The sequence below is a fragment of the Vipera ursinii genome (assembly GCF_947247035.1).
Source record: "Vipera ursinii genome assembly, chromosome: Z".
In the NCBI taxonomy this organism is placed as follows: Eukaryota; Metazoa; Chordata; class Lepidosauria; order Squamata; family Viperidae; genus Vipera; species Vipera ursinii.
Window position 1 is genome coordinate 15,780,932 of NC_139517.1, and position 22,398 is coordinate 15,803,329.

A 22,398-nucleotide genomic window follows, 5' to 3' on the forward strand; every position below is an offset into this window, starting at 1 on the left:
CCACGAGTCATAAAAGAGCCAAGGTTGGCTACCCCTGCGATGGCTAGAAACTAGGCAGACTCTGACCCAAAGGCGCTTTTTTCAAGAGGCAACTGGATTTTTTTCAGAAGCTGAAGAAGCTTGTGGGATGAGAAGTGAAACATCTTCAAAGAAAAACAAAGTCTGGTTGCCTCTTGAAAAAGCATTTTTGGGACAACCATGACCTGGATGACTGAGAATCTCCATAGACATCCGGGGACTATGAATTCTTACCGTATGTTTTGCCTTAGGCACGAAAGCAGGTTGGGTGACTTTAGGCCAGTCTTTCTCTCTCTCTCTCTCTCTCTCTCTCTCTCTCTCTCTCTCTCTCCTCCCCCCCCCCCCAGGGTTGTTGTGGGGAAAGTAGGAGGAGAAAAGAATATTGGGTATGTTCACTGCTTTGAGTTATTTATAAAGGTGGGATACAAAGCATAAGAAGCTATACAATTATTAGAAGCAAATATCGGACAGGATTGCTTCTGTCAAACTGTGCATTTGTATAGTAAGAGTGAAAGGTCTAAAATAAAGGACCAATGTGAGTTTTCTGAAATAAAGGACTATCTTTTATAGGTAAGTCCTTGACTTACAAGCATTTGTTTAGTGACTGTTCTAAGTTACAATAGCATTGAAAAAAGTGACATTGACGGTTTTTCACGCAACTGTTGCCACATCCCTATGGTCACATGATGGTCACAAATTCAGATGCTTGGCAACTGACTCATGAAGGTTGCAGTGTCCTGGGGTCATATGATCACCTTTTGTGACCTTCTGACAAGCTAAATCTATGGGGAAGTGAGATTCACTTAACAATCATGTTACTAACTTAACAACTGCAATTATTCACTTAACAACTATGGCAAGAAAGGTAAAACGGGGCAAAACTCACTACTGCTATCTTGCTTAGCAATAGAAATCTGAGTTTAGGATTGGAGCTGGGACTGGAGGAACTAAGGCTCTGAGGTTCCCTTATAGGAAACGGGGAGGTAACTTTTAACCCAAACTGATGCATTTTGTGTGGGTTAGATTTTTGAAGGGCGACAGGATGGTTAAAGCTCTTCCTGTGATAGAAAACAACAGGATGCTATGTATGTTTAGTAGGGTCTGCTAAAGTCCCGGCTAAGATGGATTTGATGCAGGGATTAATTGAATGATTTTGTAAAATGACTTATCAAGCAATATAGGCACAATGTTAACAAACAGGTAATCAGAAGCCAGGCCCCGACATTTGGTGGCTCCTACTTTCAGGTAAATATGCAAATTGGAACAATTTAGCTGCAGACACTTCTCCTTTTCTTCCTCCTCCTCCTCCTCCTCCTCCTCCTCCTCCTCCTCCTCCTCCTCCTCCATCTGTTAAGAGGTTAGCATGCAACCAAGCCATCTGGTGCAGCCCCCATCCATAAGACTGTTACCTGTGCTTTACTCTTAGCTCTTAGTGGAACGTGTGGACTCCTTTTGAAATATCTATTGCCTATTTCTCAGAAAAGAACTTTTGACAAGGCAGCTCTGAGAACAACTGACTCCAGCCTATTCAGCTAAGCCTAACCCAGATTGAAGGGCTCCTTAATAAAAGTCTCAGGATCTGCAGTGGCCACTGGTAGCCTCATTAGTGAGCTTTTTAGTGCAGGGGTAGGCAACCTTGGCTCTTTTGTGACTCCTGGACTTCAACTCCCAGAATTCCTGAGCCAGCCATGCTGAGGGGAAAGGGAGAGGTTTCCAAGCTGAGCCATGCTGGCTTAGGAATTCTGGGAGTTGAAGTCCACAAGTCATAAAAGAGCCAAGGTTGCCTACCCCTGTTCTAGTGGAAAGGAAAATGAGAGCCTTGTTTGTGTTAAAAACTGCCCTTTGGTTGTAAGCTTACTAGGAAATCCCCAGGAATAGCTGAGCCTTCCACCTTCCATATCAAAAATACCTGAATAGCTTGTTACTTCAATCCTCTTCTGATGTTGCAGGCTCAGCCATGATCCGGATCTACCTCTTAGAGGGAAAGGCATTTGTGTGGAGCTATGCAGACGCACGGCGAATCCGAGAGGAACATCGCATTGTCGGCGTGCTGGTGGGGGCATTGCCTCGGAAGCCACGGCAGAACGTGAGGCTTGGCCTGCCCTTGGAATTGCTTCCCGAAGAGGCTCGGCTGTTATTGGAAAAGGGGTTGGCAACCCTGGTTAGGAGCCCGACCTCTCAGTCCCTTGGCGATGGGAAGAACCAGGTAATGGTTTAACCCACCTTTGACTTTTGACTTAGAAATGAAGGATAAACTCCCCAGTTCCCAAACTTTGCAAAGTGCATCTACACCAGGGGTGCTCAAACTTGGCCACTTTTAAGACTTGTGGACTTCAACTGGCTGGGGAATTCTGGGAGTAGAAGTCCACAAGTCTTAAAGTGGCCAGGTTTGAGGACCCCTGATCTACATGTTTTTGAGACATTCCTCTATTAGTAGGCTTTGACTTACAACCACAATTGAGCCCAAAATATCCATTGCTAAGCAAGGTGGTGGTTTAAGTGAGCTGCACCCGACGGTATGATCTTTTTTTTGCTAGAGTTGTTAAATGAATCACAGCAGTTATTAAGTGAATCACCACAGTCCTTAAGTAAATCTGGCAGTCTCACATTGACTTTGCTTGTTGGAAGGTGACTGGGAAGGTCACAAATGGCGATCACGTGACCCCAGGATGCTACAACTGTCATAAATGCATGCCAGTTGCCAAGCACCCAGATTTGATCACATGACCGTGGGACTCTGTGACAGTCACAAGTTCGAGGACCAGTTGCAAGTCAATTTTTTTCAGTGCTGCTCTAACTTCGAATGGTCCACTAAACAAACGGTTGTAACTCGAAGACTGTTTGTAATTTCTTCCAGCAATGAAATTATGACGTAGTATCAGCTTTTTTTCAACAGGAAGTTATCCCTTTTTTCTTCCCCTTCCTCCCCAGCTGTGCAATAAAGCAAAATAAGCTCAGGCATTAGTCTAACATCACAGCTGGCATATGTAAGAAGTTAGCACCAGTTTTATGTTTTATAGTTTCTCTTCCTGACCTATTTGTGCAGGAGAATTAAGTACTAATGGGTAAGTACCATTTCAAACTGCCAATAGGAGCTATCCAAAAGTTTCTGTTTGGAAGGGGGTGGGGGGGGAAGAAGCTAGTAAAAATTCCAAAGCAATTTCAATAGATCCTTTTGTTTTATGTTACTTTTCAGCTGGCAGTGAATGTTTCCATGTATGATCCAGAGCAGAGGTCCCCAATCTTTTGGGCACCAGGGACCGGTTCCGTGGAGGGAGGTTTTTCCGCAGACCGGAGGATGCGTGGTTTTGTGTGCTGCCTACATCTCATGGATGGGGCTTTGCTTGTTTGTGCGGCCCAGTTGCTGGCATGCCGTGGCCCGGTACTGGTCCATGGACCAGGGGTTGGGGACCTCTGATCCAGAGGCCGTATGTGTGTATAAAGAGGTAACTCATTTTGCTGCAAATAAGACAAAGGTTTATCTTAGAGCTCGGACTTGGATTATTCTGGAGCTCAGAGAAAGGAATAATGTTTGTCAATCATGTCCCCTTCCAGTAACACTAGCCAGCATGGCCAACCTGACTGCAAGGTTGCTTATGTTGAGCACACTGAGCTTGCTGCTTTTGTGTCTTCAGGACACCTTATTCCCAGCAAAAGCGGTTGCCTATGAGAAAGAGCTAGAGGAGAACTACCAGGAGCAGCTGAGGCTCTCTGCCGAACAGAAGAAAACCATACTGGAGTCTCTTGCAGATCATATAACCCAGGGCCGAGCAAAGAAATGGCAACGAAAAGGAGGAGGAGGAGGAGGTGAGCTAATGTGTTTATTTGGTTATTGTGTAACGTTTCATCTGGGGTTTGGGAACCCTGAAAGCCCATTAAACCATTGGACAGGTTGGACAATTTTTCCATTGTTAAATGAAGTTGGTGCTTAAGCAGAGCAGGATGTCACTAATGAAGACGAATATAGGATAATGTTGCAGGATCCAATCTGGATCGGTCACTGAGACCTGAGGGTTTTGCCTTCTGAGCTTTCAGACTCGTGCTGGAGCCCATCCTTGGGGAACCTCTCTCTAGCGGAGTGTCTGTTCTCTCGCAAACTTTGCTAGAGAGAAGATCCCCGAGGATGGGCTCCAACAGGAGTCTGAAAGGTCAGAAGACAAAGCCTCTGGTCTCGGTGACCGATCCAGATTGTATCCTGCAGACTAGAGTGTCCCAAGAATTCTGCCTACATATTGTTAGAGCGAGCACAGTCTTATTGTGTGAGATAACCCAGGAGTAAACAATGGTCTACATTAAATGGTGGTTTATTTTACGCTATCTACAATATCATACACCAGGAACAATATACATGTGCTAATACAGCAGGATCCAACAAACCACAGTTACAGCAGGAAACGGAAGAGAGAGAACACATCAGCGGAGCCTTCCCTTTATACAAAGGCTCTTAAAGAGACACAGACCCTGCTGAGTCATTCCCATCATTCCATCTTAAATCTTACATTACACAAGCTGGCTAGCTGTTAAATCAATACCTTGACACACATTTCTTCTCCCAAACTATCCTCCTGACAGCTCTTACCATTATGAGCTGTTTGATATAATATTCACACCCAGGAGTATCTTTTGACCCATCACAGCAGTAGCTCCAAGATTAGATTTAGCTATTGATATTTACTACTACTAATACCATAGAACCTCCTGCTGTACAGTTCTGCCCATGCTTTCTCCTATTTGATGTCATCCTTGCTAGCCTTGAATTTACAGTGACGGAGAGCTGGGCATACGAAGTGGAATTTTATTTATGACAAAAGTGACAAAATTCTTAATTTTTCAATATTTGATTGAAAAAAAATTACACGGTCCACTCGTTACAACCATAATGGAGACTGCTCGTCACAGTCATAGCGTGGTTGTTTGTGATGGTCATTAAGTGAACACCAGTGGTAACGGGGGAGGGGAATGAGCTGAACAGGTGGCAGCAACGCACAAGCCTGAGCGAGAGTTGGCTGGAGCTGCAGGGCTTTCAGGGCTCAGCGGAAGCGCCAGGATCAGTGCCGCTTTCCTGCTGATCGGCGCTTCTTCGGGGCTGTCAGGGCTCAGTGGAAGCACCAGGATCAACACCAGGTTCCAGCTGGAGCTCGGCGCTGATCTTGGTGCTTCTGCTGCACCCAGAAGAAGCACTGATCAGCTGGAATATTGCAGCATCTCCAGAGTCTTGTGGTTTACATTCAGATGCTTGGCAACTGATTCATATTTATGACGGTCACAGTGTCCCAGGGTCATGTGAAGTGACCAAAACCTGCTGCAACCACCCAGCAGACGGGAGGAATAAAAACCAAACACCCCACCTCCCACCCCCACTGCCAATCCTCAACAGAAATGCTCACAACAATGAAAACCTCGGACAGGAGGAAGAGCACCACCGGGCGGGCAGGCAGGTGTCTTGCTCGGCTGTGGCTTGGGGGGGGGGGCACTTTTTCAGTGCCATTGCAACTTTGAACAGTCACTAAGCGAACTGTTGTAAGTCGAGGACTACCTGTGCTTCATCACTTTTTTCCTTTTATTTTTTGGGTCATCACGTTTTTGACACCTTGCTAGGCAACTGGTGGTTCTTGGATGTTGCCATATCCTAAAAGTGGTACAATGGGTGAAAAGGTTGCAAAGCCCTGGCCTATTGTGTCTGTGAGGGAATCTGTTCATTTACTACAGACATTCAACTGAAAAATTAGATCACCTCTTCCTTCCTTCCTTAGATCCCCTTGAACAGCCTGCAGAGTCTGGTTCCTGCTTTGTGCTTCCCCGAGAATCAATGATGATCCAGCTCCCCACTGAGCGGACTCAGGCAACTCAAGAAGAAAAAGTAGACTGGCACGTAGCATCTCAGCTCTGGCCTTATGCTGGCCAAGAGCTTCATGAGATGCGCTACCGCATTTTCCAGGACCTCTGGGAACGAGGTTATTATCTCACAGCTGGGAGCAAATTTGGAGGCGACTTCCTCGTTTATCCAGGTGAAGGCAGATTTCTCAGAGATTTTACAAGACTGTTTGCATTTGTGGAAACAGTATTGAAGAGTATTCACTCTTCAAGTGAAGAATGATGGCTTAAACTTTTTATCTGTGAGGAAAGGAAGTCAGATATAGCTAAACCGGTGTCCCTTCATTGTTGTCTCTGGCCCAAGTGTGAAGCCACAATACCCTTGGCTCGCCAACCTTTTAAGCTATAAATAAATCATGGTTCGTAGTACATAGGGATTATAAAGCAGAACATGCTACGCCAGAACTACGTTATGGCTTATTACAATTTTACTGTCAGTCTGTATATGAGTTGTACAGATAGGAAAAGTAAAAAAGATATTGGAGTGGGAATGGTGGGCTTCACAAACATGGAATGAAATAGGCCTCCTCAAAGACTGTTACAATCCCATCTTCCTGAATTTGGTATTCTCCAGATGTCTAAGACTTTATAATCTAGCAGACAAGACTGTCAAATAAAGGCACTCATAATAGGTGATTCCTCAAAGCTCATGTTGAAGCAGTAGGCGTGAGCTTAAATGGACTCCAGAAGATGGTAGAGGACAGGAAGGCCTGGAGGAATGTTGTCCATAGGGTCGCGATGGGTCGGACACGACTTCGCAGCTAACAACAACAACAACAAAGCTCATGTATTAAGGAATATCTGCCTCCTTTTTTCATTAACTAACTCTGGATATTAAAAGTTGCCTATTTAACTGCCCATATCCCAGGACATTTTCAAAGTGTGCTTGCACATCCAGATTATGAAGAGTTCCTCAGCAAACTGCTTCAGCAATTTTCTGGCAGGGCAAATAGCAATTAAGGAAATGGTTTGTTTTTCTATTGATGAGACGTATATAACGCAGGTTTTATCCCATATTAATGAGCCTATGTTGAGGAGACCATGTTGAGGCCAGCCTTCTTGTTTTGCTAACTCTTCCCGCTCCTCTTTTGATAGGTGATCCCATGAGGTTCCATGCCCATTACATTGCGCTCTGTTTTTCCAAAGATGTACCCATCTCTCTGTGTGACATCATCAGTGCTGGACGCCTTGGCACCAACGTCAAGAAGACTATCTTGCTCTGTTCAGTGGACCAGGAGGGGACGATAGCATATACATCCCTACAGTGGAGTGGGATGCAGTGAGAGAAAAAAGGCTTGGATCGTAAGCTTGCCATTTCCAACAGTGGTGAGGTCTGGAATTGTTAAAGATATACTTTGACAACTGTTGTCACCTATTCTTTGTCTTCCAGAGCTAAGTGCCCTCCTAATATTGCTGCAATCTCTTGACCCACGTCACTTGGCGCTGAAGCCCACAAAAGCTGCGTATCTGTACATCTGTATTCAGGGGCAGTTGGTCCAAGTTGATGGCTGTAGTTTTATCTGACCCCATCTTTCATGACTCCTGCTGGTTGGGAATGAGGAGAACTACTGCTCAACACATTCCCCAGGGCAGTAGCTAGAAAGGCTGATCTTAGGTTAGATAGCACTGCTGCAGCAACATAAAAGACATTTGTATCTTTGTATTTCAGATAGAGAAAGAGGAGAAAAGGATTGTGCTACAAGAAGCACAAGCTTGGAATCTAATGACTAAGTGCAGGATGGAAAATAACACAAAAGCCAGCATTTACCCGCTATACCAAGGGTAGGCAACCTTGGCTCTTTTATGACTTGTGGACTTCAACTCCCAGAATTCCTGAACCAGCCATGATGAGGGGAAAGGGAGAGGTTTCCATGCTGGCTCAGAATTCTGAGAGTTGAAGTCCACAAGTCACAAAAAGAGCCAAGGTTGAGAAATGTTGCTCTACTATGCAATTAGTCCCTGATTGGAAACCATTCATCTAATGATTGTTTGAACTTAACAGTGACACTGAAAAAAGTGTCTTGGGACTAGTCCTCGCACTTAACGAACCATCACAGCATCTCCATGGTCACATAACCAAAATGTGGGCGCTTGGCAACCGGCATCTATTTACAACAGTTGCAGCGTTCCAGGATCATGTGATCATCATTTGTGACCTTCCCAGCTGGTTTCTGACAAAGTCAATGGAGGAAGCTGGAGTTCCTTAAGGACTGCAGTGATTCACTCAAACCATGGGGGGGGGAGGTTGTAAAATCAGGTATGATTTACTTAACCAACAGCCTTAGCAATCGAAATTCTGCTCCCAAATGTTGTCGTAAGTCAAAGAATTAAATGTACCAAATAAAAGTATTTTAACAGGAAGCCTTTTTCCCTTTTCTGAAGATGTATTTCTCTTTCAAATCAGGTACACAACCTTAGCATTTCTGAACATCTGACAAAGCATGGGGGTTTTAATGCACCCATCCCGGCTCTTTCTCAAAACCCAGTCTCAGGAAGCTTGATCAAAGTTTTACTTCCAACATAATTTATATTTAAACACATTCTGTTTTGCAACCAGTTTAAAATAGCTTCCTCCCCAGCGTATATTATGGATATAATAGATATACAGAAGTTGACATATTCACTGGGGCAGTTCTACAGAGACATAAAAAAGCCTGTTTTGAATTTTCTTTTCTATAGCAGAATCATGGCTTTTTTAAGGCATGTATTGCACGTGTAAAAGGGTGGCACCCATCTTGACTCCTTTGACCACCCCTGCAAGTGCCACCTGAATTTAGGAGACGGCCATTTTGAAAGCCTCCCTCAGACACTGATGGTTCGAAAGATGTTGAATCCAGACAGGGCGGTGGTGATGAGGGTGCCAGGGCATTGTGGGTGCCAGTGCAGTTCCTTGATATCATTTTCTCCCTGGTGAACAAAGAGCAGCTGGGGTGGGATGGCAGCCAAAGCTGGGTCCTCAGCTTCTCCTTCTTCATCACGTTCCACTGCTAAATCCCACTGGGTCACTTGGTCATCGGCCCCAGAGGCAGCAAAAACGCCACTATCGGTGGGGTGCCATTCCACTGATGTGATGGGCGCAGTGTGTTGCTTGAAGGTGGCAACCGCTGAACCTTTCTGATGGAAGAAAAAAAATCAAGATCATAAGAATGGGAGCAGGAGGGAGCAATGTACTAAGCCCAGGGTAGGCAACCTTGGCTCTTTTATGACTCGTGGACTTCAACTCCCAGAATTCCTGAGCCAGCATGGCTGGCTCAGGAATTCTGGGAGTTGAAGTCCACGAGTCATAAAAGAGCCAAGGTTGCCTACTCCTGTACTAAGCCATGTTAGCTGAAGTAGAGTTCATTAAATATCTGGAGATTCTCAGTCATCCAAGCCACGGTTGTCACAGAGATGCTTTTTCATGAGGCAACTGGACTTCCTTGGTTTTGTTTTTTTTTTGAAGACATTTCGCTTCTCATCCAAGAAGCTTCTTCACCTCTGACTGGATGGTAGGGAATGGAAGAATTTATATTCCTTGCTGACAGCTGGTCATTTGCATTCTTTTAGAGTCACTGAGGCCACTTGGAGGTTTATCTGGGTCCTTAAAGTCATCTGAGTGGTGCAAATGGGTGTGTAGCCTTTTTGGAACTGCTGAAGAGACTGTTGTAGACTGAAGATAGATGATGTCATATACCCCTCCCCCTCTGATGACAGAAGTCTGTTCAGTTTTGACATAGATGGCCTCTTTGACCCCTCTTTCAGACCAGCTGTCTGCAAGGAGTAATAAATCCTTCCATTTCCCCACCATCCCTGAAGAAACTTCTTGGATGAGAAGCGAATGGTCTTCAAAGAAAAACAATGTCCAGTGAAAAAACATCTTTGCGATAGAGATCATTAAATAACCCAATTACTATGGGATTGCGCAATACACTTAAGCCAAAAGTTATTTGTTGAATTTATTTGCTGCTTATCTTGCTGTGGGGCTACTCTAAGTGGCTTACAACAGATCAAAAGGGGAAAAAAATGAAAAGTGTAAACGAAACAGAAGAAAACTAATAGAATAATAATAAAAGGGAAAAGGAAACAATACATCATTATGATAGTAAAAGCCAGATGGGGTGGAAAGCAGAGAGTAAAGAAATGGGGCTTGTTGGCCACACCAGGTTTTGTTGGGTATGTTGAGAGCCAAGCTCCCAAAGAGGGTGGGATGAAGCCCACTTGGGAAGTTTTAAGGCACAAAATAAAGTACACTGGCAAGTCATAAACCCCCAAATTCAGAAGAGGTCAGATTTTGGACTTGGTATATGTGTAGAAGGTGGGGTTGGGTCACAAAATGAATGGGTGGCTCTTGATTCATGTCCTAAACCAGTGTTTTTTAACTTTGGTGGTTTAAAGTCGTGTGGACTTCAACTCCCAGAATTCTCCAGCTAGAGAATTCTGGGAGTTGAAGTCCACACATCTTTAAACCACCAAGGTTGAGAAACTGCGTCATTTCTATAGTAGTTGTGTTCCCATAAGACCCAAACCACCCAGACGGCACAAGGTAAGTTGTGATTGTCCCATATTTCATCTGACAGCAGGAATCCATCGGCTCACCTGGAACTGCCTCAGATCCCAAATCTTTAGGATCCCATCATCGCCACCACTGACAATGAAAGGCTCATTTCGGTTCCAACTGATCACATTGACATCTGCAGCATGCGCCTTGCTGGTGCTCAGCATGCAGGCTTTTCCTGGTGTGGCCCTTATGTCCCAGATGCGGATGGAGGCATCAGCTGAACACGAAGCAAAAACCTAACCCAGGGATAGTAAAAAGCATTTCCTTTTCAAAAAGGGGAGTTAAGCCCTCTTACACCACAATGGACTTTCTCTGCTGCATATTCATAAAAGCAGATGAGGTCTATTTTACTTTTGCATGTGAATGTCTTTAATAAATAAACTGATCTCCATACAGACACAATGGGCTATTTTTAAAATCAAAACTATAGCTGAATTGAAGTTCCCTAGAATCTCCACAATTTCAAAGGGTTAGTGTATTAGTTTTTTTTACAAATATAAAATACACTAATTTTTGGTCTGTATCTACTGCATCTTCTTGCCACGTGCTATTCAGAAAGGAGAAGAGGGAAATAAAAATACAATTCATTGCAGCACAATTGGGCATTCTTTCTCAGAAATGTGTCCTACTGTGTTCAGTATTCCCAAATTAAAAAAAAACTATAGGTCCAAAAGTTTGGACGACGTTAGCTAGGGAATTCTGGGACTTGGGGTCCACAGACCTGAATTTCCAGAGTGGAGAAACGACGACTTAACCAATCAGCTAAAGGTTTTTGTTTTTTTTTTAAATTAAGGTAACTCTTAAAAGTCTTTCTCTCTCTATAAGATTACTTGCAAACCTGCACACATCATCAATAACTTACTGTAGCTTCATTTGGGGACCACTGTATGTCTTCCACTGATGCTGTGTGGGCTGTGAACGGCCGCTGATCTACAAACCACGAACCATCCTCCTTGGGTGTCCACAGATGGATATTTTTGTTGCAATCCCCTGTCAAAAGAGTGCCTACAACAAGCAAGATCCAAAATATCATGAACTAGACTTCATCCATTCTCATCTCCTACATCCATCTTTCCCTTCCCTTCCCTTCTCCCATCACCTGGCTTCTTGGGTGACCAGTCCATGGCAAAGCCCTCTGACATATGTCCAGTAAATGAAAAGATGGGTTTGATCTTGGCCTGCTCTTCTCGCAAGAAGACAGTCATCGCTTGGGGGTCAGAAACAGCCACTAAGAGACGCTGAAGATCATATATATCCACCTGCCCTTTCTCGGACCAAGCCGCAGCTATCTGAGTCTCGCCCAGCTCTGTCACCTATGGGGGGGAAAAAAGAGAAATAACAGGGTAGCATTAAAGGGAAATCTCAAAGGGAGCAAAAAAAAAAATTAGAAAGAGCAGCTGGAAATCTTCCATACTCGCACTCTGTTAATCCCTCCGTAGTGGGGAACCATGGCTAGTTCTAACTGGGGTTTCTTGTCTTCATCGTCATCTTCATTCTCACTGCTACTGTCTGACCCAGAAGAATTTTTGCAATCTGATTTGGTCCCGTGGAGATTGTGCATTTTCATCACTAACAACCTGTGGGTTTATTAGGATTAATTATTTGTCGGGGGGGAGGGGGAAGGGAAGGGAAAAAATGTTAATAAATGCATTTATAAGATTAGATCACATTTCTTTCCCAAACTTTAACTTCCCAATTGTGCTGGATTTCAGACTCCATCCTATAGTGGTGGGCCATGCCAGTTTGAGCAAGATGGGAGTTGAAATCAAATTCTTCTAGTAGGTATCAAGCTATGGAAGATTCTCTTCTTTACTCATTCAGCTTAGCCTACCATACAGGTGGTCCTCAACTTAGGACCATTATTGGGACCTGGATTTCTGTGGCTAAGCAAGGCAGTTGGTAAATATCCAAATTTTACCATCTTTTGCCGTGGTTGTTAAGCAAATTGCTGCAGTTGTTAAGTGAATCATACAGTTGTTTAGTGAATTCAACTTCCCCACTGACTTTGCTTGCTTGAAGTCAGCTGGGATGGTAATCCCATGACCAAAGGACACTGCAGCCGCCATAAATACCAGCTGCCAGTTGCCAAGTGCCCAAATTTTTATCAAGTGGCTCTGGATAAGCTGTTAACAGTCGTAACTGTGAGAATTGGTCGTGAGTTACGTTCCATTGTCACTTTGAGCAGTTGCTAAACTAATGGTTGTAAATAGAGGATTACTTGTACTGACCCATCCCAAGCACTCACCTGTTTGCCTGGGCAGTTTCAGCCTGTGTTCCCGCACAAAGGAAAAGGCCCAGCGGGTAGCTAGTTCGGTTGTCTCCAAGGGCATCGTGCAAAATGTCAAAGCTCAAGCAAGGAGCCCCTGAATTAATAGCAACAGAAGGACCTCATTTATCTGAGCCATTTATCTAGTTTTTCATGTTTCATTTTTGCTGTCCTGTTCACAGCTTAACCTCATCTTCCTTCCTGATATGCAAACATTTGGTTGCATTTTATCAAAAACACAGTGAGAATACAGTCTTACAAAATAGCTCTCAGATTCTATTTGCAATGCAGATTCTACATATTCCAAAGCATTTCGAAGGCACTTTACCCGGCCCTCTGCCCAATACTTCAGGATTAAAAAGAATTTCTATTACAGGTAGTCCTTGACTTACAACCACATTTGAACCCAAAGTTTCTGTTGGTAAATGAAATATTTAAGTGAATTTTGCCCCACTTTACGACCTTTCTTGCTATGCTTGTTAAGTGAATCACTGCAGTTGATCAGTTACATCAGGGGTGTCAAACTCAATTTCATTGAGGGCCGCATCAGCATTGCAGTTGCCCTCAGGGGGCCGGGTGGGTATGGCCAGGGTGGGCGTGGCCTACTGGGTGGGCATGGCTAGAGTGCATATGGCCTACTGGGTGGGCGTGGCCAGCTCTACATCATTCACATCAAGGGTGCCTATGGGGGCCTGGGCAGGAGTGGGACAGATCTGAGGGTCTCTGGTAGAAGGAGGGTCTCTGAGCCAGGGCCAAGGCAGTGGGGGCCGTTCCCTCACTGTTTCCAGGATGGCTTCGTGGGCCACATGAAACCACTTCACGGGCCAGATCCGGCCCCCGGGCCTTGTGTTTGACATGTCTGAGTTACATGGTTAAGTGAATCTTGACTTCCCATTGTGCTTGTCAGAAGGTTGCAAACTGATCACATGATCTTGGGAAATAACAATCATAAATATGAACCAATTGCCAAGCATCTGAATTTTGATCACATGATCATGGGGATGCTGCAAAGGGCGTAACTGTGAAAAATGGTCGTAAGTCACATTTTTCAGTGCCTTTGTAACCTAGAACAGTCACTAAATGAGCTGTCGTAAGTACTGCTTTTTCTGTACTGCCTTTTCCTATTTGATCCTTCCTTGATGTTAAAACAGGGGTCCTCAACCTTGGCAACTTTAAGACTTGTGGACTTCAACTCCCAGAATTCCCCAGCCAGCAAAGCTGGCTGAGGAATTCTAGAAGTTGAAGTCCACAAGTCTTAAAAGTTGCCAAGGTTGGGGACCTCTGTTCTAAAGTTCAATTCTTGCGGGATAATCCAAAACTTATTCTTGGAATTATGGGAACTGAAGTCCAACAGACGTACAAGCCATAGCAACGGAGAAACTATCATCAGTTTTGGACCCCCGCACCTAAGTGATATTGTAAACTTCACAGTTTTCTCAGTAGGATCATAGATATATTTATCACCAATCCTTTTGTGGCAGGAATAAATTAAATTCCTCCATTTAGATTGCTAGCAAATTCCCAACCCGAGAACTCAGTTTGCATTACTAGCGAGTCACACGCCCTGCTTTCCCCTCTTGCCCGCGATCACGTCCGTCTCCAATCTAACGTGAGAATTGCCTGATTCTTCCTACCCGTGCCTGCCCGATGGTAGAGTCGATATGCGCCTTCGTCCATAACCAGCTCTTCTCCAGGGGCTAGTGGGGGACCTTTTCCCGGCACATAAGCTCCTGCTTGAGACTTTTCTTGCTTTTTCTCCTCTTTTTCCTCCATCTCCACATCCTCCACTTCATCGCTGCTGCCGCTGCTGCCGCTGCTAGAAGCAGGGTTCTCCTCTTCCCACGTGCAGGATTCCTCCATCTTGAAAAAGGGCACAAGCTCCGCCCATCACGTCGCACTTTGACTTCAGCTTCGTGGAGATACGACACCCGTAAGACATTTAGCAAAGACAAATGGAATACGGACCACGGAGATGCAAAGGTTTAAAGACTGCAGTACTTTAAAGAAATTACTGGCTTCCTAATACTGGCATATTTCAAAGATAGAGATGCAGAGGTTTGATGAGCTCTTTAGCTCACGGAAAACAGGAGTAACGCAGAGAGTGCAAAGAAAGGAGGTTGAGGTGCATCTGTTATTTTTAAGTCCTCGAGTTCTGGAAAGTCCCTTAAAGTGACAGTGTTGTTGCCAGTGAAATACGCCTGTGTATGTATGTGTGTGATTTTAATTGTAAGCCGCTCAGAGTCGCTTTTCAGAGATGGGTGACATAGTAGAAATTGAATAAATAAATAAAACTGTGTTCATTATACATACATACATATGTAAATAGGAGGAGGTTTTGAAGTATTTATAGTAGAACTACTAGATTCTGTAACAGCTCTGTTCCTTATGCCATCTGTCTTGTAGATGGATTCCTTTTTTCGCCATGTATTCGCCATATACATTTCAAATAGACTGTGATGTTTCTCTGTGTCATGTACTTGTGTGGGGGGATATATGCATAATGGGGTTTTTTTTGAGAGCTGAATGCAATAAAATTCATTTTAAATGTATGTTGATTAATGTACATTTAAAGTGACAAAGTTTATTCTACTCTACTCTACTCTACTCTACTCTACTCTACTCTACTCTACTCTACTCTACTCTACTCTATTCTATCCTTCTATAGCAGGGGTGTCAAACTCAATTTCATTGAGGGCCGAATCAGCATTGCGGTTGCCCTCAGGGGGCTGGGTGGGTATGGCCAGGATGGGCGTGGCCTACTGGGTGGGTGTGGCTAGAGTGCGTAAGGCCTACTGGGTGGGCATGGCCAGCTCTACAACGTTCGCATCAAGGGTGCCTATGGGGGCCTGGGCAGGAGTGGGACAGATCTGAGGGTCTCTGGCAGAAGGAGGGTCTCTGGGCCAGGGTCAAGGCAGCGGGGGCCGTTCCCTCACTGTTTCCAGGATGGCTTTGCAGGCCACATGAAACCACTTCGTGAGCCGGATCCGCCCCCCCCCCCGGGCCTTGTGTTTGACATGTTTGTTCTATAGTTATCACATGAAATTATTTGTAATGGATGTTAGGCGGGTTTTTTTAAAAAAATCATTTGACTAGGTCTGAGTGTGGCTGTAATTCCCACTCCTTGGCTTGCATCCTTTGAAGATACTGAAGGCTGGTTCTTGGGTCAAAGTTTGAACAAGGAAGTCAGGCATCGCTTGCAATCCGTTGCCAGGCAGGCGTCCCTCTGGCGATCCAGCCTCGCCTCCAGCCCCTCTCCCCTTAGGAGCAAGGCCCAGAGCCCTGTTCTTTTCCCTGACGTCATATAGCCAACATAAATTGAGACGGGCTGTACTTCAATTTGCAGCAGACAAATGTTGAAATGCTTTTCAGCTACATAGCTGAATCATGGGACCATGAACTCTCACGTTTAGTTTTAGAGTTTAGTTTAGTTCTCTGATCTGTTTCCTGCAGGTAGCTCCCTGTGGGTTTCATTCTCTCTCTCTCTCTCTCCATCTATCCCCCATCTATCTATCTATCTATCTATCTATCTATCTATCTATCTATCTATCTATCTATCTATCTATCTATCTATCTATCTATCCCTCTGTCTGTCTGTCTGTCTCCATTCATCCATCCATCTATCGTCTATCACAGTGTGTAAGCATAACTTAGTCTCTCTCCCTCTTGAGATTCCAAATAAGACTTTGAAGGAAGCATCTTCACATCGCTTAAAGGAAAAGAGACAGCACCCTACTTGTTAGGGCAAACTCTTTGCAGGGTAAGTATATTTGCTCAAGGGAATCACAGGACAAACCTCAAAAAGTCATCATTCTTTCAGGAATGAATACTTCCCTTTCATTTTCGAAAACCTTAAAACTGCACCATTTTGACTGTGGGCAGGTGGTGCCTGCCTTGTTTTGGAAGGCCGCGGTTTTAGAAAAGGGCAGTGGGCAGCCATCTTTGGAAAAAAAGGGGTTTTGTAATACTTTTACAAGGGACACGGTGGGTTAGGACGCTGAGCTTTTCGATCAGAAGGTCGGCAGTTTGGCAGGTTGAATCCCGAGTGCCGCGAAACAGTGAGCGCCTGTTACTCGTCCCAGCTTCTGCCAACCTAGCAGTTCGAAAGCACGTAAAAATGCAAGTAGAAAAATAGGGACTACTCCGGTGGGAAGGTAACAGCGTTCCGTGCGCCTTTGGCGTCTAGTCATGCCGGCCACATGACCACAGAGACGTCCTCGGACAAGCGCTGGCTCTTCGGCTTTGAAAAGGAGATGAGCACCGATCCTTAGAGTTGGAAACGACTAGCACACATGTGCGGGGGAACCTTAATACTTTTACAGTTACAGATATTCACGGAGGCCATTTTTAACGTGGGCAGAGACAAGAAACGGCATTTTGGGAAAGGGCAGATGATTCCACCGCAACTTAGATACCCAGAGAAGTCCAGTTGGTTTAATCTCCATGGTAACGGAGAGTTCAGCTCAGCCATATCAATTAGGTTTAAAAGGGCTGCTGAATGGCTTGCGGTATCTCCCACTTGAGATGTTTCTTCTCAGGCTCAGCTGTTAAATGTTTTCCAGCTAAACATTTTGCATTAATAATAGCAGTAATTATCTGTTTGCTTTAGCATCATCTTGCAGCGGTTTCCTCTCGTCTCAGCTTGAACAGAAATGGTATATATGTATAATACATACAATACAGCACAATACATAAAATGCAATATATAAAGCAAAATGCAATTCTGAGCCAAGGCAGTCAATTATATCATAAAACTAGGGGGGGGGGTTGATCATTGTTTGGTGGACAAAACCCAGATCAAAGGATTGGACGTTGCCAAGATTACTTATAAGTGTACAAACCATTTGGACAGAAATACAAAATTAATGAACTGCATCAATATAAGTGACAAAAAGCTTCAAAGCTCATAATGCACACCAGCAGCGACAGAGGAATAAGTGTCTCTGAATATGTACAGCACCAAGTGCCCTTACGCAACCCCAATTTTCAGATATTTTGGAGAGAAAAAACTATTTCTTCATTGAAGGTTGTGTTTTCTGTGTAAATCTGAACCCACTCCATTGCTTTCTGAGAAATGAAGCTGCTATTGCAAGAATGCGTACTTAATAAAGGGGAAAAAAATTCTCATTCTTCTCTACTTCCAGCAAAATCTCAAGCAGCATTTCTCAACCTTACCAACTTTAAAATGTGGGGACTTAAACTCCAGCATGTTTGCTGGGGATTCTGGGAGTTGAGGTCCACCATTTTCTTGTTGCAGTTGAGAAACATTTAAAGAATAGCTATCCTCTTCACCATAAAGCCTACCTTAGGCTCCAGTCTTTGCAGTGTTATCCAGACTGAGCTGTCCTGATTCGTGGGATTTAGTTTTTATAAATGTAAATGCTTTCTTAGCCTCTCACAAGTGTTCCCCTCTTTCTTGCCTAAAGATCCATCTTCTGAATTCAAGCATGACATATAAATTGAGGTGGTTTGTTTCCTGTTGAATTATGCTATATTAGGTAACTAGGGAGTTGCCAGTGATTAGGGCTGTTTATAAGTAATACGGTTTAAAAGTTATTTGTACAATGTTGTCAGTCATATTTCTGGATGATCACCTAAACGTGGTTGAATTAGAAACATAGAATGAATTAGAGCATTATTTCTCATGCTGGCTGGGAAATTCTGGGAATGGAAATGCACCTATCTTAAAGTTGCCAAGATTGAAAAACGTTGAATTAGAGCTTCTATCTCTTGAAATTAAACACTCTTGGTGCTGAACTTGAAGCCTGTGAAGTACCATGAACCATTACGAACAATCTCCTGTGGTTTAGAGACACTTTGGAGGATTGAAACAACCTTCAGACTTACAGCTTTTTTTAAAAAGGGAAGGAGACTTGGGGAAAAACAGTTACATGGCAAGTTGGAATGACCAAGGAGCAGGAAAAATTGGAATAAAGGTTTTATCTCTCCTTATATGGACATCAAGGATTCTTCTCCATGGCAGCCTTAAGCAACTGTTTTTGCTGTTCACATCAACTGGAACAGAAGATATCTTAAGGAACTATGGTCAAGATCATCTTTTTTTTTCTTCCTTCCATCTTCCATCACTGACAGTTTTTAAGAAGAGATTGGACAGCCATTTTTCCAGAATGATCTAGGTCTCCTGCTTGAACAGGGGGGTGGACTAGAAGACCTCCAAGGTCCCTTTGCTTCAGTTTTGTTCTGTTCTGGCAACAATGCTGACCACTACCTGTGCTGGGAAAGCAATTATTTTCATGGACTTTTCTTTGAGAACCCATGGATTCAATTGTTGGAGCCATCTTGAGTTGTTTCCCCTCCTACTGGATGTTTCTCCATCCAGCAAGTTAAGTGAGAAAAGCATACACATACACCATAATTATGTCTTTTTTTCTGACACTTGCCTAGAAGGGGAAACTAACAGAACTTGTGGAGGAGGAGGAGGGGGGGGAGGAAGAAGAAAAGGAGGAAGAGGAAGATTGGTTTTACTGGTCCACCAGTCCACCACTGGTCCTGATCAGCTATTGCTTGCTCTAGCTCATAAAACAAAGCAAGGCTTTATTTATTTGTTTGTTTATAAAATTTGTTTGCCGGCCATCTCGTATCCAATGATTCTGAGTGGCTCACAACATAGAAAGATTCAAAAACATTAAAACCATACTTCATAACCCCCCCCCCATGAACAGATAAAATCATGGACACAAGATGACAAAGAGGGGTGCTGGACACATGGGGGGGAGGTGGGGTTCAATTTAATTAATTAACCTCCTCCAATATGAAGTTCCCCCATCAAGCAGAGCCAGGTCTTCATGCACCTTCCTTGGACACAAACATCCAAAAATAACTAGTGGGAAGAAGAACAGCTCTATATAGTGACCAATAGGGCAGATTTCCATAAATCAAATTAAAGAAAGAGAGAGAAGTTGCTTAGTTCAGCTCCTGCTGGCACAAGTAGCTTTTGAAGCAGAGCAGGAAGACTATCTCCATGTCAAGACAGATGTGACCAGAGGTTGATGTCATCCATTCAAGCCTTCTCAATGAGTCTGCTGAACTGTTCCTTGCCTAGTGTTAACATGTATGTCTTTAACAGTTGTATGACGGGAAGACATTAATTGGAGACAACGTTTATTTACAATTCAGTGGTGGGGAAAGCTGGCCCTGTTGAATGTCTCCCTGTCATGTAATCCTTAAAGTCACAAAGAACACAAGTAGACTTACAACCATTCGTTTAATGACCATTCAAAGTTGCAACAGGACTGGAAAAGTGACTTATGACTAGTTCTCGTACTTATGACCACTGCAGCATCCCCACAATCACGTGATCAAACTTCAGGTGCCTGGCTACCGGCATGTCTCTATGATGGTTGCAGTGTCCCAAGGTCCTGGATTGTCATTTGCAACCTTGCTAGGGAGTTTCTTATAAGCAAAGTCAATGGGGAAAGCCAGATTTGCTTAACAACTGCATAGTTCACTTACAGTAACTAATGATTTGCTTAACAACCATGGCAAAAAGGCCATAAAATGGGGAATGACTCAACAACTGGCTTGCCTAGGGATGGAAATTTTGGACTCAGCTGTCGTTGTAAGTCGAGAACTACCTGTATTTGCCAATAAAAAGAAAGATGGCAACATAAAATGACCAAGAATATACTCAGCTACTCTCAGTAACACATCTTCAAACATTTTGGACTGCAACTTCCTAGATTTTCACCTGATTTACTCAAAGCCACCTAGGAGGAGCTGCTAGTTGCAGAAGGCAGCAAAGTTCCTCCCTTCCTGTTTGTTGGAGGTAGATGGCAAACTGCGTATCCTACAATATTCCACACATGAAAATAGGGACAAACTTGCAGTTCTGCTTGTCTCTGAACCTGTTTGCTTCCCCTGTTTTTAACACATTACTTGTCAACAACACTAAATCTAAGTGTATTCCAATCTTCATTTTGTTTTTATTTTTTTTTCTAGAATTTGTAAAGTTAAATTTCAAAGCTAAAAGGTTAAAATATAAAATTACAACCACAAAAGGGGGGGGGAAAGGGAGGGGGACCAAAGTGACACACCCAAAAAACCCCCAAAAGCAACATAAAAAAGTTATTTCCAACCCTCTTGAATAAGGATACAATTATAGAATAAAAGAATCTCTTGTCTTAGTTTAAGAAAAAAGGATACAAAGCTAAAATATATATGATATACCTATCTAATAATAAAATAACACTAATATATTATACCATAACTTTAATATATAAGTCAAAAATACATCATAATAACAATTCTACTAAAGGACATAATATATACATAAGTCTATAGTCAAATATCTGTAATATCCACTTTAAATTTAAACTAATACATAAACATAAAATATATATCTGTTAAACTCCAACAATACAGAATATTTCTATAATCATAACAAATCTAATCATCAAATCCCAGAATCGGCATATTCCAATCATCTGAAATAATTCATAAGAAAATTATATACCGTAATGAATTCTATCCATAAGTAATAAAATATCTTTGCCAATAAGTCCACAAGAATTCATAACCTACTTCAATATTATGCCTTTCTTCAAACCATTAAGATAACCTTATTATATCTGGGTTGCAAAGATTAGAACATCCATTAAATAGCAAAGCAGTTTTTCTGTATCTTTCTGCTAATGATTATCCTGATTTTTGTAGCCCAGGTGTAGTGTACCCATTCAGAGTTAGGAGGAAAATTCAGATTAACTATTGTCTACTAGCTTGCAAAAATTCTGGGTGTTTTGCTTTTCTAAAAGTGATCCTGACTTACCATCGGTGCTTCATCAAGACTATACAGACCATAGATGTCAGGGATTATTCCAGATTTAATCATATTGACACTCTTTCCTTTAATATACCTGCTTTAAACATAACTATATTTGGATCCACTTTGAGATCCTTAGTTGTGTAGCTTATCAAACTGTACTAAGAACAGACATTCCCTGGAATTCTTATCCCGCCTTTCCTGGATCCTTCCTAGAGCCACATCTTTCCATTTAGCTTCCTTGATTATAATAATAAAACAGGGAGCTTAGAGAATAATGGCATAGATGTACTAACAAGAATTCATGTTTGGTAGTACATCCTTCAACCAAGTGAAGATATGTGTATATCACACACCCAGGTGGATGAATTCCCAGTCCCAACGGCTTCTTGTTTTGAACCCAATTTCCATCTTGACTAAATATTTCCTGCCCAGAACCATCTGCTCCCTGTGCTTCCCGAAGACAATTCATTCCCTCCTGCTTTTGTTCTGGAGATCACAGCCCTGCCTGTTCCTCGTGAAGTCTAGCCCCACAGGCTGCCATCTATCCACAGCAGGATCATAAATTGCTAACAAGCATGTCCCGAAGCCTGCCGGCTGCTGCAGTTCAGCCAGAGACTTGCTATGTGCAGTCGAGCGGGTGGGTCTCATCCCATCATGTGAAAAAGCAGGCAGCACGCAGGCAGATTCGGATGGCAGGCAGCAGAAGCTGGCTGCCGTTGGCGGCAATGATTGGATGGTGCCAGAGCCAGCCAGCAATGGAGGAGGGTGGGAGGATTTGGGAAAGAAAGAGGAAGAGCAACAGCCAGAGATGCAGGAGGTTGGGGAGGGGGGGCTTTGGTACAGGCTGCTGCAGGGAGAGTAGCACAGAGGTAACGCTACTTTACACACAGGTAGCAAAAAACTTCCTTGCCTTGAAGGGAGGTT

At 43.4% G+C, this 22,398-nt stretch overlaps 2 protein-coding genes across 2 annotated transcripts; one reads left to right on the plus strand and one right to left on the minus strand.

Annotated features, from left to right (window-relative positions):
* Nucleotides 1–1,972: 1,972 nt before the first annotated feature.
* On the plus strand, nucleotides 1,973–7,175 carry TSEN34 (tRNA splicing endonuclease subunit 34; the record flags this gene model as incomplete). Its single annotated transcript, XM_083376787.1, has 4 exons — nucleotides 1,973–2,224; nucleotides 3,654–3,825; nucleotides 5,772–6,026; nucleotides 6,988–7,175. Exons 1-4 carry the CDS (start codon nucleotides 1,976–1,978, stop codon nucleotides 7,173–7,175), a joined length of 864 nt encoding a protein of 287 aa, XP_083232913.1. The 5' UTR covers nucleotides 1,973–1,975.
* A 1,515-nt stretch (nucleotides 7,176–8,690) lies between these two features.
* On the minus strand, nucleotides 8,691–14,555 carry GRWD1 (glutamate rich WD repeat containing 1; the record flags this gene model as incomplete). The annotated part of the gene is made up of 7 exons (XM_083376786.1): nucleotides 8,691–9,006; nucleotides 10,468–10,665; nucleotides 11,292–11,434; nucleotides 11,529–11,742; nucleotides 11,844–12,006; nucleotides 12,675–12,792; nucleotides 14,330–14,555. 7 exons carry the CDS (start codon nucleotides 14,553–14,555, stop codon nucleotides 8,695–8,697), a joined length of 1,374 nt encoding a protein of 457 aa, XP_083232912.1. The 3' UTR covers nucleotides 8,691–8,694.
* Between the last annotated feature and the right edge of the window lie 7,843 nt (nucleotides 14,556–22,398).